Source organism: Harpia harpyja (genome assembly GCF_026419915.1).
Source record: "Harpia harpyja isolate bHarHar1 chromosome W unlocalized genomic scaffold, bHarHar1 primary haplotype SUPER_W_unloc_3, whole genome shotgun sequence".
Taxonomy (NCBI): Eukaryota; Metazoa; Chordata; class Aves; order Accipitriformes; family Accipitridae; genus Harpia; species Harpia harpyja.
The window spans coordinates 217,237-235,633 of NW_026293185.1; the positions used below are offsets into that span (position 1 = coordinate 217,237).

An 18,397-nucleotide genomic window follows, 5' to 3' on the forward strand; every position below is an offset into this window, starting at 1 on the left:
TTCTTGTATCTTTCATGCCAAGTAATCTTTGACCTCCAAAAGTGCTGTTCTCATGCCAACAAACCACCCCTTATCTTCTTACTTGCATGCTTAGTTTCCCTCGTCCTTGAGTCCATATGTCTGTTTTCCTGCGTTCTCACAAATCTATCTACACATCCTTTAATTACTTTTGAGTTACAGGATGTCTTATCTCGTTAAAGGAAACCATACATTCTGCTTATACCTACTTATTGCTTACAAACTACAAAATATGATTGACATCTGGAATATCTCTCAACTACCATCTATCAGAAGAGACTGGAAAACAATTCATGGAGAGGAGGCGATGGAAGAAGGTACAGTGTATGTGGCACCTGGGATTAACTGGCACCCTCTGTTTCCTATCTGGGTCAGTACTGTACTTGCAGATGTGTTGTCCCACAAGCGGGGGTCGGTACCCGGTGTGCAGTAAGCCAATCTTACAGGCAGAGCCGAGAAATTTGTTTCTTTCATGTCTGCGCAGAGATGGGTGCTGGGGGGTAAATCCACAAAGCTGGCACACCACACCAAAGAAGAACAATGTATTTATTCTGTTACAGGATTAGTAAAAAAACACCTAAATTTACATTCATTGGTTAGTAGTCGCCATCTCATCTACTGTTGGCCAGTTATATTTAAATTAGCCTCACTTGCTATGTAAACTAGCACGCATCCTCCTTGCAAGTGGCGGGGGGGCAAGTTCTTCCAGCCTTGAATTGAGTCGGTGGTTGTGATCTCCCCCTGCTGCCTTTACTTTTCCCCTAGCTCATGGTTCTTTGGCGATCATCCCGTGCCTTCTGGAGCAGGATGTTTCCTTTTTGTCAGTGTTTAGTTCCTTCTTCAAGGGTACAGTCCTTAGCAAAGCATGCGTAATTTATACAAAATAATCAGGCTTGCATAGTGAAGCTATGGAGTAATTGTCCTCCTTAAAGGACAATGTATCATGTTTAACCCTGAACTGAGCAGTATCACCATGGCTAGGCCGTAACTCAAACGCATGACCGCACATGGACTGAGCCCCAGTTGCGAGCAGAAATTGGTGTTACTAATCCTGAGTGACAGAGGGCTGTTGCTGCTCTCTCTTCCCTGGTGTGAGCCGAGTGCGTGACTGCCCTGCCTGCTCCTGCCTCGGTGCTTTGGGAACTGGGGTGAAAAGGAAAGAGAGACTCGTGTAGTTACGGGATCTCTTGAGGTGTGCTGGGTTTGCTTTGCTAATCACTTGTGTAACGTTTCCTGGGCTATTCGCTAGATATGTGCATAGAGAGGCAAATTAAGCCATGAACTGGCTTTCCAATTAAAGGTTTCCTCTTACAATAAAACATGCTTCCATTTTCTCATGGGTAACAGCCTGAAAGATAGAAGCTGAAGCAGCATGTGCCTCTTGTGCAAATAGGTGACAACAGATGGTTGTATTCAGTTGATCCTTAGTTCCTGTGTAGGAAAATTGGCCATTAATTTAATCTTTGTGTATAGGCAGGGCCTTGCTAATGTCACTAGGTAGGCGGCAAGTAGGTGGATGTCCGGTTTTCCGCATCTTTGTGACTGATCTTTGTTGCTTCTTTTGATGAGGAAAGTCTTGCTGTGTATTCCCAAGGAATGAAAGAATTTCAAAGAACTGATGAAGAAAGAGCTGCCAATCAAGATGGGAGTGTTAGGTTTCAAATTTTCTCAACTGTGTTCTACCCAAAAGCCTGGTCTTAAACAATCAAAATGAGCTGGACCACTGGGTATTTGTCATCCCTGTGCAATTCTGTATCGCTACGGACTTTACCAGCCATGGTGGTGGACTCCGGACCTGTCCTGTAGTGAGGTCAAAGAGGGTATTCAGAAAAAAAAAGGGTACTTTTCCAAAAGGCTTACAAGACAGAAGGCAACAGCTGCTGTAGACAGGTGGGAATACACAGGAACGGGCAGTCTCACTCAGAATGAGGAACAGTGATGTGGGTACAGCTGTAGTGTAACAGTTTTCATGGCCTTGAGCAGCACAGCAGGAATTTTCAGGCAGCATGGCCAGGGTAGGGGTGTGTGAACAGCTCCTCCCAAGCGTGGAGATGGGCAGGGGAGAGGACGGTGCTGTTCGTGTTGGCGCGCAGCAGGGGACAGTTGGTGGAGGCTGCTCTCAGGACATATAATTAAGAGCTGTCATCTTGGTACTCAGTGGGAAATAACACGTTCCCAAAATAACAAGACATGACTTTCTGCAGTAGCCATTTTTCTAGGAGCTGCATCAGAGCTAAGGCAGATGAGAGAGTCTTGCCTGCTATTAGTCACTGAAGCTGATGACAAGTCACCCAGCAGTTTTGGCAAGAACAGGACAAGATCGATACGTATGTGGCTGTGTGCTAATTGCCTTCAGGTTTTGCAGGTTGTAGGTTTGGCAGGACCAATTGTGTCGTTAACGTGATGGTAATAGCAAAACCTGTAGGCATCTGTGTGGGGTATTTTGGATTTTATACGATTTGCAAGAGTACTTGAACAGTTTAATGTTATGCTGAGGTACGGTAGCTATAGTGCGATCAGAAGAAAGTGGAGGGAAGGAAGATGAGGATGGCAAAGATGCTCAAAAGCGTTAGAATCTTTGACAGCGGAAACGTGTCATTAACAGTTTATATGAACAGTTTTCCTTCAATGTACTGTTCTTTTCCAAGATTTACAGAGGACGTTTTGCTATTCCCATATCAGAACTCAGTGATTTTCCATTAAAGCTCTCCACTGAGATATAAAAAAATAATAAAAAAAAAGACCAATGTGTCCTGGAAAGAAGAGTAATTACCCAGACTCGATAGTCTTACTCTTGTGGTTTTCCATTCTCCTTAAGCAGCAGGTGTGTGCTTTTTTGCTTGTGCTGGGGTATGATTAAAAAAAAAAAAAAAAAAACAAAAAACCCTTTGAAACTTCCTCTGAAATTAGAGGTGGGTGCGACACATCACCTCCTCTGCCTTTTCCGCGATCCTGCATCATCTTAAAATTGTTTGTATCATTATTCTAAATACTTTGCTTTCACTAGAGCCAAGACGACCTAAGATTTTTGTTTTCTGGCCGGTCATCTCCTGTCAGGCAGAGATATCCATGTAGACGTGCTTGGTCACAGAGGCCTTGCTGCAAAAGGACTAAAGGGTAGGTGCATGGTTAGTGATGGTTCTCCCTTATCAACAGTGAACGATGCTTTAGAGGGGTTTCAGATTGGTGGTAATTGCAGAATAATTGTATGATTATTACTGCGCTAGTCTGAGGGTATAAGAGAAGGAAAGATTTGGGAGGGAGAGGATACTTTTTATTAGCCATTAGATTTTTTCCAGCATGGTGTTTGTTGGTCACTGACAAGATGACCAAGGAGGTGGTGGCTGAGGTTCTGTAGTGGAAATTCTTTTGTTCTGGAATTGAAGCCAAAATCGCCCTCTGACAGTCTTTGACTACTTAATCTGGAAGTATATGCTTTCTTTTCTCAAACCTGAAGAGAATTGATTTAGAGGGAGAGGCTGTGTGGAAGTTTGAATAGTTGGGGGTCAGAGGCCAGCTGGGCCCTCGAAGGTGGGGGCTGTTTCTGCCCCTGGCTTGGCACTCACAGCTGGGAAGAGGATTTCCTAAATCCTGCTGGAAGGAGCCAGATGTGGCCAGCCCTGGCACAGCCTCAGGGTCTGCTGCCAGCCTGCCTTGAAATCTGCTCTTCCCAGCAGGACGCTGCCCAGGAGGAACTTTGAGTGTTGCTGTTCTCCTTCAGGAGGCATGGTACGCACCAAGCACACCCAGAGTTGCGCCTGTGCCAGGAGAACACTTGGAGCACAGCTGGGGGTTTCCTGGGTAGCAGCTGCAGACTCCTCCTTGGTAGTGGCCTGAAACCAAGAAATGTAACTTAACAGCACTTTGATGATACTGTTAAGCAGGTATTCTTTATTAGCAGCGCTGGGCAGCGCTGGGGATTGGTCCACCACAAGTGCTCCAACGAAACGATGGTTTCAAACAAGTTATATGTACAAAGTTGTCACATATCCACGTTATCTTCCTGGCAATCTTTTACATAAACCTGCCTATTCTAAAAAAATGATGTCATCATGTTACAGTCTTTCATTTCGTGGTCTTTGCTGCCATCTAGTGTCCCCTTTAAACATCGCAGCCTCTCTGGTGGTCCTTGACTTCATCTAGTGGTCGTATCATCTTCTTCATCATTTGTCCTTTAGTTGAAGTTTTCTTGTTGGCAGCTCCCGATGCATGCATTAGTCATTATTGCTTACATGAAGGTTTTACTTCTCTTTGTTCTGCTTATGGTTGACTTATCTGTTTGCACATCTGTGGGTTTTGGTTCCCCATATCATGAGAACATAATTATTCATTGTATAACTTCTACACAGTTTTTTGATCAATTACAAAACCTAATTACTTTTTTCATTAAAGTATAATCTAAACAATCTACTTTTAGATTAACTAAAACAACACTTCCCTGTCGGTTGCCTGAAACCAGGTTTCTTCATGCAGGCAGGCTTGTGTACGCACTTAAAATCTGGCAGGTGAGCATGTTGAAGCTACAGCCTGCAGTTTGGTGACTGCAGGTAACAGTGAGTTCATAGGAGACCCTAAATTCAGACGGTGGGGGCTGCTCTTTTCCTGCCTTCTTTCACCGAGCGTGAAAGCGGTCACTTCCGAGTGGCTGCTGCCCTTGGACAGGCTGAGCATCGGCCTGAGAGAGTAACGGGAGCTGTAAAAAGTGCTCCTGTTTCACTGCCGTGTGTGGATTTCGTGCTTCAGGGGGAAAAGAGGCTGGCTTTACTGATGGTATTTTGAAACTTTGTTTAAAGCGTTCAACTGAGAAGCTCTAGAGCCTTTGTAGTGGTTTAACCCCAGCAGGCAGCTAAGCCCCGCACGGCCGCTCGCTCGCTGCCCCGCAGTGGGAGGAGGGAGAGAATCGGAAGGGTGAATCAACTCGCAGGTTGGGATAAAGGCGGTTTAATCAGTCAAGCAAAAGCTGTGCATGCAAGCAAAGCAAAATCAGGACTTCATTCACTGCTTCTCGTTGTCTGGCAGGTGTTTTATTTGCAGGAAAGCAGGGCTCCATCACACCTAACAGTTACTTGGGCATGTCCCCCCTTCCTTCTTCTTCCCCCAGTTATATTGCTGAGCGTGACATCCTATGGTCTGGAATATCCCTTGGGTCAGTTGGGGTCAGCTGTCCCAGCCTCGTGCCCCCCCAGGTTCTTGTGCACCCCCAGCCGACTCCCTGGTGGGGTGGGGTGAGGAGCAGAAAAGGCCTTGACGCTGTGTAAGCGCTGCTTTCAGCACAAATCCAAGACGTAGCGCCGTGCAAGCTACTGTGGGGAAAATTAACTCTCTCCCAGTCAAAACCAGCACAGCCGTGGAGCTCTGTACTCAAAGTATGTACTTATTTCTTGGGCTGTCTGCTGTTAGCAGTGTGCCTTTCGCTGGCCTGGCAATCTGGCTCTCAAGTGTGGATGTGGAAAGAGTCTTTGGAAACTCTCACTGGCAGTAGTTGTTTGTTGTGCTCTTGGGATTTTTTCTTTCACAAGGTTCCCCTTGCGCTGCCACTCCTCTTTCAGATGTGTTTGTGACAAACCTGTCCTGTTGTTTTGAAACAAGAGCGTGCCTCTGCTGCAGGCAGAGGGGCTGAGCAGGACTTTTAGGATAACTGCTGCTCTCAGTTTCTAGAAGGCACTGTAGTGGCAAGCCTGAGAAACAAGAGTGAAGGGAGAGTGTTTTAGTCTGTGGTACTGCTGGCATGCAAGGCAGAGAAAGGAAGGCGGCCTTTGGGTGTGCAGGGGACAATGAATAGGAGGGTTGTGGGAGGTAACAGTTGTGTGGTAAGCCTCAAATGGGAAGTTTGAGTTAGCAGCCAGCAAAGTAACTAAAGCACAGGGTGCTGAGCAGTCTGGTCAGCTGGGGAAGATGTAAAACAAGTGAAGAGGATGGTCCTTTAGAAGTGAAACAGAGACTTTCCCTGAGGGTATTGCCCTGGAGGAGTCTGCTTGTGTCTGCTAGTCAGGCACACAGAGATGATGGGCAAGTGCTTTTGTGAGTGGGCAAAACCTTGACCAGCTCACTGGAGGAGCTCTGGAGCTTTTAGTTTGAGAGGGGACTTGGAATCCCGGAGGCTGCGATCTGTAACAATTCCAGAAGTTTGAGCTGCTCTGAAAAAGGAGCTGGAGCTGCTTAGGTTTAAGGGTTGTATTTTTAAGCAGGTGCTTATAGATTGGGTCCTGCTGAAGGAGTGTTCTGTAGGGCTCAAACTTGGTCTGAAACTTTATGAGTTGTTGCTGTCTTAGCCTCTGATAAAAAATTAATAATGATAGTATTCATAAGTATTAATAAAAAAGCAGTGCCTCAGCATAATCTGGCTCCCTGTGTACATTGTTCCAAGGCTGTGATCGTCATCAGACAGCAGTTCAAGGCTGATGCCCTCAGAGGCTTTTGGAAAGTGTTCTAAACTATTGAAGTTAAGTCTCTTTTCAGGTGGTGGCACCCATGCAGAAACTAGGACTGAGATCTTTTTGAGCCAGGAAGTATCCCTGCATCAGAGAAACAGAACTGTGTCGTGGCATCCCGAAACCCCTGTTTTCATGCCAGTGAGGTTTCAGCAGGGCTAAAATGCCATAGGCAACGACTCAAGCCTCTGCCTAGAGAGGGGTTTTAGGAGTGTGAGTGAATTTGCTTTTGCAATCAGATGTGTACAGGCACTGCCAAGGCCTGGGTTTACTCTGGAAGTGACTGTTGTTAGCTGCAGAAGAATTGAAGAGACTGTGCTATGGACACCACGCCAATTAGGCTGTCTCCAGACCTGAAGCTACATTAAATCTCGTGCCACACTAGTCTCCTTTTTCCTTTGGAGAAGTGGGCTGGGTCTTTGAAATTCTGCCGCATGAGTTTATTTTGGGATGAATTGAAACGCAGTTGTTTCTTTAGCTTTGCTTATTAGCATTCTGCTGGAATAGTGTCAGATCCAGGAGGATTAACCTTCCTCCTTGTTTTGTTCTCTGTGTTGATTTTGGAGAGGAAGGTGTGTTGTCTGTCTTGTGGTGTCGTGTGGTGTTCAGAAGATGCTTGAAATGTTGCTCTTGTCTGTGACCAAGCTCTTTCCCACAGTGTAATCCCTTTGGACAGCACTGCCAGTAGTGTGCATACGTTTCTGAACAGCCTGCAGGTGTTTGATCTCCTGATGGTAGAGCGAGCACTGCATTTGTTTGAGTTTGGCAGCCTGTCATCGCCCCTTGCTTTCTTCCATTCTTTCCACCCTCTTCTCCTCATTGCCGCTTCAGCATCCCTTCCTGAATCGTACTTTTGTGTCCCTGCTGATTCATGAAGACTTCATGACCACAGCGTAAGTCTTGGGTAGGTGATATCTGTCCTTCTGCTGTGGCACGCTGTGTAATTCCTTTCATTAACTTGTTCCATGTTAAGCAAGGAGAGGGCCTTTCTGAAGAGGAAGGAAAGTTCTCATCTCTCACCGAGTTCTGGCTGGGGCCCCTCATTGTGGAGGATATGAGAATGGCTGCCTGCCAGACCATATACCAGAGAATACTTGCATGCCGTAATTCCTTACGCTCCACCGTATTTCCTTATTTCCAAGTGACATTTGTGCGACATTTGTTTACTTCTTCATGGGTTCAGCTTTTCTTTGAGACGTTCTCTCTCCCTGTGCATTTTATTGTTGGCTGATACCTAGCAGCAAACAACTTTTGAGAAGCTGGCTTACAAAAGATGTAGTTACTAGTTGGGAACACAGTTTGATGCAGGCAGTACACAGCTCCCAGCATCACAGGGCCTAGCCCCAATGCTGTGAAGGCCCGTTCCTCTGCAGGTTTGCACTGTGGAGGGGATTAAGAGACACGTCCTGCCGGTTCCTTCTTTTAGTCCCTTGAGCAGAATGGCATTGCAATAGGCTGGAAGAGAAAGGTGCTGGTTTGAGGGCACCTTGTCAAAAACCCCAATCCTAAAGGTTACTGAGGATCGACTGAAAAGATCTGATCTCTGATCCTTTGTTTCCTCAGACGCACAAAATACAAACGGGCAGAAAATTGCAAAGGAACAGTCCTTGTGGAAGAATGGATGTTTTTTAAGAACAATAAACTGGGAATTCATTTGCCTGCTAAGTATTTTCTCTGTGCAATGGGAATGATGTTTTGTTGTTGTTTAAACTCTTACAAGGAATGTAGCTCCATTGCTTTTTGGTTGGGGTGGGACTAACTCTCTCTGTTTGTTTCACAGCGCTCCGGATCTCGACACCACTGAAAGTGCTGTCAAGGAGTTAGAGGTAGGAGATGAAGCAGGTCCATGGGACCTTGCACTATGTATCTAGAACTCAGCTCTTTTCAGCAAAACCTATCTTGTGGTAAGTCACTATGGGTATGTTTGGATAATGTCTGGAAACATCTACGATCTGTGTCTTGCTTTTCCCTTTCCCTTCCTCCACTGTGTCTTTGAATTAGAGGGAGCAAAACTGCGTGCGGTATGGCTGTACCATGGATTTGAAAGAGAGCATAGCAATGTGTTCTCTTTTGTCCTGTATTGCTTTTTGAAAATGTCTAGAATTTCTCTTTGCCTTTTCACCCACTGCTGACTCTTCAGCTAGTATTTTTATGAAGCAATGCCCAGTGGCTCCCAACCTTCATTCTTGAATGTCAGTAGCTAGGCTGGAGCCAGTACATACGTATGGAACACGTGTTTTTCTTCCTTGTGCTTGACTACATTTGTTGACGTTGAACTTCACACTCTTTGTTTCTATTTTCCTAAAGAAAGAACGCATTTGTTTTTCTAAATAATGATAGTAATAATGGTACTAATGTCTTTTGTATAATTCGCAACTGTTGTCACCTCCCTAGTGTCTCATTTTCCAGGTTTTCTATGAATTCCCTGACCAGCCTCAGGCCCCAGCTGAGACCTCTGTGGGACTCTGCATTGAACCTGCTCTGTTGTGAAAACTGAGTGTTTTTTCTTACTGTTTCCTGTTCTGATTATTGGTCCCTGGGAGAAGCTGCTGCTGGTCTTTCTTGTGAGCGCTTAGTAGATATTCTGGTCTCCTTTATCAAATGGACAAGTAGTCCAAAGCAATTGTCCCCATCCCATTGGCATGTGTTATTCACAGCCAGGAATTCTGAAAGAGCTGTATTTGCAGTTCTTCAGTTTCAAGATATCATATGGAAGTCCAACATTGTTTCTAAGTCGTTTATCTTGTTCTCAGGAAGTGAGGTACAATGCAAAAATGTCCTTTAAAGTTGGTTAAAGAAAGTCCAGTCACCAAATATTCACCAGATTTTATAATACCTCTGTTACAGGTAAAGAAGTAAACAAGGGCAGTGATGAGCTTGTAAGTTGCGTGTGTGGTTTTGTTTTGTGTGTTGTTTTTTTTTTTTAAAAAGTGATATTCCAAGTAGTCTGGAGAAGCAGAATATATTATATATCTAGGCAATGCTATAGTTCTCCTGTTTCAGGGTGTCAGTCAGGCAGTGTCAGGTGGGAGTGAATTCTCACCTAGAACCATCCAAGTTGAGGGAAACCTTCCTGTCAATTCCAGCGGACTTTGAATGAAGTCCTGCCTGAGGACGTGAGAGCCGTGCTGGCTTCAGTTAAATGTGTTTTTGGCAAGTCTGAGCTGAGCTGTCAAAAGGTTTCTTCACTGTGAGAGTCTGTATGAGGTCAATATTGCTGAATAATTAAGTAGTTTCCTAAGTGCTGTACGTGTCGAAAACAACAAAGTTAAGCTTCTTTGGAAAGTTGTTGTTTAGTGAGAGCTCAGGGTGGGTTTGTTTTCAATACAGGTAAGTGTCTGAAGATGGAGTGAATTAGTGAAGGTGTCCTGTCCAAATTCCCCCAGAGAAAATCCCGCTCTCTCTGCTAGCATTACGTTCCTGCTAATTACGTTCCTAGGCCCTCCTCTAAAAATGGAGCAAATAGGATGTCCTGGGAAGCAGTAGTTCTTGTTTAAAACTGTTGAGCATAATTCTCTGGATGGCCTCTCAGTGCTTACCTTCTGTTTGAATAAGGCAGCTAATCTTTTATTCCTGAATAATTTTTTGGGTTTTGTTGTGTAAGCCTGGACAATGTTGCGAAATACGGATGTATATTAAGTCTGACTTTTGTTCTAGAATAGAAAATTGTATTGGCTTTGTGTGGCAAGGTTTTGGTAGCAGCGGGGGGGGGAGTTACAGGGGTGGCTTCTGTGAGAAGCTGCTGGAAGCTTCCCCTATGTCCGACAGAGCCCATACCAGCCGGCTCTAAGACGGACCCGCCGCCGGCCAAGGCCGAGCCAATCAGCGACAGTGGTTACACCTCTGTGATAACATATTTAAGAAGGAAAAAAAAGTTGCTGGGACATACAGAAATGGCAGCTGGAGAGAGGAGTGAGAACACGTAAGAGAAACAACCCTGCAGACCCCCAGGTCAGTGCAGAAGGAGGGGGAGGAGATGCTCCAGGCGCCGGAGCAGAGATTCCCCTGCAGCCCGTGGTGAAGACCATGGTGAGGCAGGCTGTCCCCCTGCAGCCCATGGAGGTCCACGGTGGAGCAGATCTCCACCTGCAGCCCGTGGAGGACCCCACGCCGGAGCAGGTGGGTTCCCGAAGGAGGCTGTGACCCCGTGGGAACCCCGCGCTGGAGCAGGCTCCTGGGATCTGTGGAGAGAGGAGCCCACAGAGCAGGTTTTCTGGCAGGACTTGTGACCCCGTGGGAGACCCACGCTGGATCAGTGTGCTCCTGAAGGACTGCATGCTGTGGAAGGGACCCATGCTGGAGCAGTTCGTGAAGAACTGCGGCCCGTGGGAAGGACCCACGTTGGAGAAGTTCGTGGAGGACTGTCTCCCATGGGAGGGACCCCATGCTGGAGCAGGGGAAGAGTGTGATGAGTCCTCCCCCTGAGGAGGATGAAGCGGCAGAAATAACGTGTGATGAACTGACCGTAAACCCCATTCCAAAGTCCCCCTGTGCCACTGGGGGGGGTAGGTAGAGAATCCGGGAGTGAAGTTGTGCCCGGGAAGAAGGGAGGGGTGCAGGGAAGGTGTTTTGAGATTTGGTTTTATTTCTCATTACCCTACTCTGGTTGATTGGTAATAAATTCAGTTAATTTTCCCCAAACTGAGTCTGTTTTGCCCATGATGGTAATTGGTGAGTGATCTCTCCTGTCCTTATCTCAACCCACGAGCCCTTTTGTTGTATTTTCTCTCCCCCGTCCAGCTGAGGGGCGGGGCGGAGTGATAGAATGGCTTTGGTGGGCACCTGGCATTCAGCCAGGGTCAACCTGCCAGAAAAAGTCAAAACCAAATTTTATCAATACCACGTTTGCAATGTTTTGAAGGTCAAGAGAAGAAAAGAAGTGTCAGGAAGTGCTGCAGTGGAAGAAATGGTGAAGAGGAGAAGAGTGGAAGTCAGAGCAGAGGCCTCACGCCCACAGTCGGGTATGGGCAGGTCAGTTGACTACAAAGTAGCCTTCCAGGGCACATATCAATGTTTTTGATGTCTCTTGCGCCTTCCTCGTATTTCATTCCTGTGTAACCCTTTGGCCCATTTGTCTTCTTCCTTCTCTTCCCTAGGTGACAGAATCTAAGCAGCTTTGCCCACGTTTGGAGGAAAGTTCTCCTGTGCTTTCAGGTTCCCATGCCGTTAACTAGAGCTCTTCCCGTTTAACTCCTTTGTGTTAACGTTACCTGTAGAATCACAGCGGGATGAGAACTGGGCAGCTCGACAAAGCAGTGCACTGGCTTGCACAGCTGAGGCAGGGATGACAAGGGAGGAACTGGGAACAGTTTTCTAGCTGCCTCCCAGCCTGTTCCTCTGCGTCGGCTGATGACTGCTGCCTCTCGGCTTGAGGCAGAGATCTCTGTCTGTGGCTTTCGCAGAAGCATTGTGGTTTTCGGGACCTTTGATATCATCGAGTCCAACGCCTCCTGCTCAAGCAGGGTCACCCAGAGCAGGTTGCCCAGGACGTGTCCCCTCAGGTTTTGAGTGGGCTCCAAGGGTGGAGACGCCACAACTTCTGTGGGCAACCGATTGCAGTGCTCGACCACAGTTGCAGTCAGAAAGTTTTTTCTTGTGTTCAGCTTTAATTTCATGTTTTGCAGTTTGTGCCCTTTGCCTCTTGTCCTGCCAGAAGGCGCTGCTGAGGAGAGCCCGGCTCCCTCTTCTTCCTTCCCTCCCATCAGGTGTACATTGGTAAGAGCCCCCTGAGCCTTCTCCAGGCTGAAGAGTCCCAGCCTCTCCGCATATGAAGAGTGCTCCAGTCCCTTCATCATCTTTGTGGCCCTTTGCTGGGCTCACCCCAGTGAGTCCCAGTCTCGTCCTGGGGAGCCCAGTGTGGACAGAGCACACAGACTGGCCTCAGCAGCCCTGAGCAGAGGGGAAGGATCACCTCCCTCGAGCTGCTGGCAAAACTCTTCCTAACGCAGCTCAGGGTGTTGTTGGCCGCCTTCAGTGCGAGGGTGCAATGCTGGCTTGTGGTAGCTAACTTCAAGCTTAGTTCTTGATTACCTTTCAGAGGCAGGCCCATTGTTAGTTATAGTCTGGCAGGCTGCTTTTTTTCATGGAGTGTCGCTTTTAAAAACAGAAGATTCGTGTCTGTACTTAACATTCACAAGTATGTGGCAGAGAGTCCCAGATCCAGCGTTGTGGTCGGAAGTGTTTATGCTCACCTTTCCCCTTCCATGGCGACGTACAGACCATGTCAAATCATCTCCCTTGTTGCCTTCTATTCTACCCAATTCCCAAATGTATTTCATGCAGAGGTTATAATGGGAGAAGTCTGAAGCCAGTTCTTTTCCTGCTCATACAGATGTAGTCCTTTCATTCCCCACCCCACCCCCTCCATCAGTTTCTAGTCACAATAAAACTGCTGGACATGAGTGAAGAATGAGACCAGGATCCAGAATGCTTTCTAATCTCTTTTAGCCAAGGCGTGAGTTGTAGATTCATAAAATACAAGGCCAGAAAGGGCTATTTCATGGTCCAGTCTGGCAGTTCTCTCTTAGTCCTGTGTCTTGCCCCAGCAGTTATGCTATTCCAGAAAAGATTAAAACAGTTAATAATTCTACAGTGTATTCTTGATTTCAAGATTAAACCAGTCAGGCATCAACTTCAAGCCTTCTGTCATTTTTTTCTGGTTACTCTGTTAGACTGAAGAGCTGAGCATTCAGTCTGAGCATTCCCCCACCCTGGGAAGGAGTTTGCCTGCTGTAGTCAGACCACTTCTTGATCTTTTTTTTCTTTTTGGGAAGCTCTTTTGCTCGTAAGTCCTCCTGGGGCATTTGGATTTGGGTTTTCTTGGAGTGCTATTGAGTGTTGAGCTATCGGAATCTCCAGGTGATGCTGATCAGCTCCAAGAGCACTATTTTGTGTGTGAAGCCAGGACCGGTTTTCCCCACGTGCATCACTTTGTACTTCTCTGCCATTTTATTGCTCCACGACCGAGTCTTGTAAGATCTTTCTATGGTTCTTTGCTACCTGCCCTTCTCTTTGTGTTAGTAATCTTGTAGGATTTGCAAGCTTTCTCACCTCGCTGCTCATCCCCCTTTCCCTGTCACGTCATGCTGTTTTTCTCTTTAACTGCTTGTTGGGCTTACTAGAAAAGCAGAAAGCCTAATACTGGAGTGAGTGCCGATTTTCATTTTTTAAATGAGACTTTGAAACATGAGTACAAATACAGATTAAGGGTATCTATCTTGTTGGCTTAGAGGGAGGTGCTAAACCCCTGCTTTCTAATGAAATACTTGAGCAGCCATTTACAAGATTGCTTCCTTTTTGTGACTTTTGGTAAACTCAGTTCTTACCTGTTTGACTTATTTTTCGAACTGGAGCTGAGCGTGTTTGCCATATGAGTAAAGCAAAGCATGGATTTGAAATGGTAAGCTACAGAATATTCAGAAAGAGGCAATAGCATCTGTTTAGTCCTAGATTCTTAAAGTGGCAAGCATAAAAATGCCTTCAGGTAACTTTTTTTCCCTTTTCACCTGCATCACCTGCATGGAGGCATTTGTGATTCCTGCTCATCAAACTTAGCCACGGGATGAGTTTGACCGGGAGCCAACACAGGCTTTTCTGACTGTGAAGCTACAAACTCTAGGGGTGAGCTTAGCCTCTCGGAGCTGAACCTGAAGGTTGCCCTGCCTTGTCTTCAAGAGACTCCAGTCCTCTTTTACCTCACCTGCTCCTTTGTGCAGAACTCCATGAAGGGCCAAGAGTGGGTGCTGACACCTTGACACTGGCTTCAGTGCGAGTACTTGCCACTCCTCACCAGTGTCCTTTCTCTGTGCAGATGGCTTTGCAGGCATCTCCCTCTTCTTGAAACGGTGTCATGCCTTTTCTTGCTATGTCATCAGAAGGCAGATTTATGACAGGATTGTTCCAGAGGGATTGGCAGTTGCTTTCTAAACCCACTGTTCTCCAGAAACCTTGTCAGGAGGGCGAGATTCTTTCTCTTTTAGCCCACAAGCTAAAAGGCTGCTCTGACAGAGCTGCTGTTAGGCACACCCTTTAGGTAGGAGGGTCTTCCCTCACCCCCCTGTTCTCCTCCTCCTGGCTGTTGCCCATCCTCCCAGTGCATTTCATCCCTTTTCTGGATCCTGATAGCCGTTCTGCATTTAGTTCAAACCCCTGCCATGCTATTGCCTTCCTGGCCGCCTTCCCTCTCCAGCTCTTTGGAGAGAGTCTTTTCCGAGGAGGCAAACTTATTCCTCTTGGGGTTGTCCAGAAAGGAAGTTGCCTGGTGGTATAAAAGGAACAGCTGCTTCTCCCACCATTCCCTGGGAGGTGAACAGTTGCATCAGATGCCCAGATTTCTGCGTGTTTCTGCGCGATGACGTGCTGCCCCCATTTCAGAAACCTTTTGGACCTCTCCACAACTGGCTGAGCCTTTACGCAAATATCATCTGTGGGCTTGCTGCCTGCTGGCCAGGGCATACTGCCTGCTTGCTGCTGTAGGACTGGTTTCAAAGGGCCAATCTCAGCATAATTGCTCTGCAGGGATCCCCTGCATATACAGTGGTCTGCAATTTCAGGTGCTGCTAGTTGCATGGTTACCTTCAGCCTGCACAGGTAAACTCCTGTATTGAAACAGCCCTCACCTTGTGGTAAGCCCAAAACTTTCTTTCAGAAGAGGGGTTTTTGGCAGGTTTCTTGGATTTTCAAGATAGGAAGGAGACTGCCTGGTAACTCCTCAGGAGCCTCCAGTACAGAAGAACTTCTCTAAAACAAGCAGGCTGATTTGTCTCTAAAGCCTGTATCCCTTTTTATTCCCCTCAGCTCACCTTTGCAGGATTAGTGACAGGTCTCTCTACACATGCCCTTTCTGGCTTCTTTCCTCAGGTGCTCCAAACACTCTGTTGGTGGGATAAGGTCATCCTCTGAAAGATGCTTTTTTTTATTCCCCGCTTTGCTATAATCGCTGTCCCCAGAATGCCTCCGCTCCTTGTACAGTGGCTGAATTTCCCAAACATTAGGGTCCTCGGAAGCTGGAGCTCCAGGTTAGCATGTTGGACCCTGAGAAATGATGTGGTAGGTGGCAGACGTCACCGTAACCTCCTATTGTGTTAACTGATGTGGGAGGACATGTCCTGAGCTCTTTCCAGGTAAACTGGAACTAGGATGAGTGAATCATCAGCTTGGTAAATACCACTTCAGGTGAGAAGAACCTTCTCCAGAAGAGATGCTTGTGCCACCGTGACTCGTACCTGCAATTTGCACTATTCAGGGCACTGTTACGCTGGGAGGGAGCTCCAGACACAAACTGGTGTCTTTATGAATACCAGACCAGATGTCAGGAGCACCGCATGGAATCCTGAGCAGATGACCTCTCCCTCGTGTGCTTTTTTAGGAGATCAGAGCCAGGTGCTTCTGTGACATGCCTTCCATTTGGTTTGCTTTCCATTTGTTTTCTTCTGGTATTCAGGATGAGAAGAAAGATCAGGTTTAGAAAAAAACATCTCAGTAGGGCCTGTACTTTCTCAGGATTCTTCTGGTCATTCCTCCAGGGCTCTTGTTCAGTTTATGAGCAGTGTATGACTTTGGATCCAAATCCAGCTGGTGTTCTAGAGTGCATCTCGAAAAGGGAAGGGTCTCGTTAAAACATGAAGGAAATCTGTCTGCTCAGTACACGTAGGACTCACTTTACAGCATCGGCAGTCGATTCAGAAGGAGGAGCATGGAAGTGCCGCAGTTGCATGACTGTTGAATAGATTGCATTTTCAGCTCTCACCCAAATGCCTTCCAGGCCTGCAATTTTGACAGGAGGCTGTCCGGTCAGGATGATTGGAGTTGAGCCTGTGCATCTTTCTGCTTAGCAGGAGCACCAGTAGAAGTCCAAGGAAGAAAGAACGGGGAGACGCTCAGCCTGTCACTGCAGATAATTTTGCTACCTTAGTTAATGCTCTGAGACTAAACTGCAAAGATCTCTGGCCGTCTGAAGTTTGGAATCTCACATGAACCTGAGCTTAGTGCAAGAGAAGCACCATCAGGGAGGGATCTATTCTTCTCTTCTCTTATCTCTGTGACAAAGTTGTTTTACTTTCTCCTGAAGAAGCTTACATAGTGGTTTTGTTGTTTGTGGTCCTTTGTATTGCTGATAGCCTTGCGAATGGGTATTCCTGGCTCACCTCTTGCTTCTGGCACTTTTCACTTTTGTCCTGCCCTGTTACTCTGCTTCCTATGAGTGTGTCTTAGCAGGGCTGATGTCTAGGGGCCTGTATTGTCCAGCGGCTGTTATTCCCCACAGCACCTCTGTCGATGTTTTTTAAAATCTCTGTCTGTGCCATAGCTGCTGTTCCTCTTTCACTATCTATATCTGCTCTATTAAAGTCTAGTCCATGAATTCCAGCTTTATGTTAGGCCTGGGAATGTCCTGAGGAGGGAGGGGTAGAAAGATATTGGTGAAGAAAGTCCTCATAGTAGCAGGAAAGCAAATAAAGTCACAGAACAAGAGAGTAGACCTTGCCTTTTAGTTCTTCAAGCAAGCAAGCGAAGAAACAAAGATCTCCTGTAGAACAGAATTTTACATGGTGTGAAAGTTCTTGGGTTCCTTTTCCTTTCAGAATTCCTCCAAAGAAGATGAGCGTGAGTTTAGTCCAGCATCCCTTACTGTGGGCTGTAACCGAGTGAGTTTGTGTAAGTAAGGAATTCCTGGCTTGTTTCATTCGAATTGGTCATACAAAATCAAAAGCTGCAAGGATGGCATTGGTATTAGTTTTCCTTTAAAAGTGGTGTTTGGTATTTTCCGGAACGTGAGACTAGGAATTAGAACCACCGAAGAGCAGTAGGTCAGCAATGATTTGGGCTGTAAGCAATTCCCACCCATAGAGCCAGGCTCCGTAGCTCTTTCAGAGCTGGGCTGTGAGATGGGAGCCTACCTCCAAACCAGTCTGCACCGTGATTGCTTTGAAAGCTCCCAGGTGTGACGTCAGTCAGAGCCTGGACCCACCTCGGTTTCAGGGTCTGCCGTTGGGTCTGCAGGGAGTGTGGAGAGAGCGAGCTTGTGTTTTTGTTCTTGCTGCTGTTTCTTACAGGGGCACCTGTGGGATCTAACCTTGAACAAAGAACAGGAACCGGTCAGGCTGAGGGTGCGGTGCAGCTACTGCAGCAGCTGGACCAAATGGTGAACAAAGGAAACGTGGAGTCAGAAGGAAGAGGTCTCTCCAGGTTCTGGAGAAGGTACGACTACTGCAGCTACGAGCAGGTGCAGTCCTGGCTCTGTCCGAGCCTGTGCCTGATTCTGGCAGTTCAGGTGATTCTCCGTTCTCTTGAAGAATGGGTACCTCTTTTCTGTGGTTAAACCAAAGTCTGCCAAGGCAAAGGAGCATTCAGGGGTGTCCTTTTGTCTTGTGGTAAGGTGCAACATTCCCGGGAAATGGTCCTCTTCTGAGCTGTCTTTGGGGAAAAAACTCCTCAGGGGAGGGTTGCTGACCTCAGTCACAGCCCTCATAGGCTGTGGCTTTTATCAGCTGAGGAGTGCCATCTCCAGCCCAGTTTCTAAAGGACTTTTACACACTCCCCCTTCTCGCGAGGCCTTCCTGGGAGGGACCTTCAGTCCCCTTAAGGCAAGTATGGCCTTTATTTGGCCGCTTAGCAACTGTGGCCTTTGTAACTTTGGTGTCCCAAAGACACCATTTCAAACCGAAATGAAAGGAGCCCCGCCAACAGTTGCTGGGCATTGCTGACTAAAGGAGCGCTCTAAAGCTGTCGAAGCTGTGTGCCGCAAGAGTGGTCTGTTCACTGCACAGCACGTGTTGAACGTCGGCAGTAACTGTTTGATAGGTGGGTTAGTTTTGGAAGGAATAAAACTCCTTGTTAATCATAATGTATGCCAGTCCCCTTAACTATTGAGACTAGACCGTTACAGCACAGGTTGTTCTTTATGTTTCCTCTACTTTTTTGGTCTTCCTCTGTATTATTTTTGTGCTGGG

The 18,397-nt window shown here is 46.9% G+C and overlaps 1 protein-coding gene across 1 annotated transcript; it reads left to right on the top strand.

Moving 5' to 3' along the window:
* The first annotated feature begins 8,295 nt into the window (after positions 1-8,295).
* On the top strand, positions 8,296-18,368 carry LOC128138160 (uncharacterized). The gene is given in 8 exon segments (XM_052779467.1): positions 8,296-8,353; positions 9,297-9,328; positions 11,311-11,417; positions 13,791-13,848; positions 17,030-17,102; positions 17,501-17,645; positions 17,824-17,974; positions 17,977-18,368. Coding segments are annotated over 8 exon segments (678 nt in total). The 3' UTR covers positions 18,031-18,368.
* The last annotated feature ends 29 nt before the right edge of the window (positions 18,369-18,397 follow it).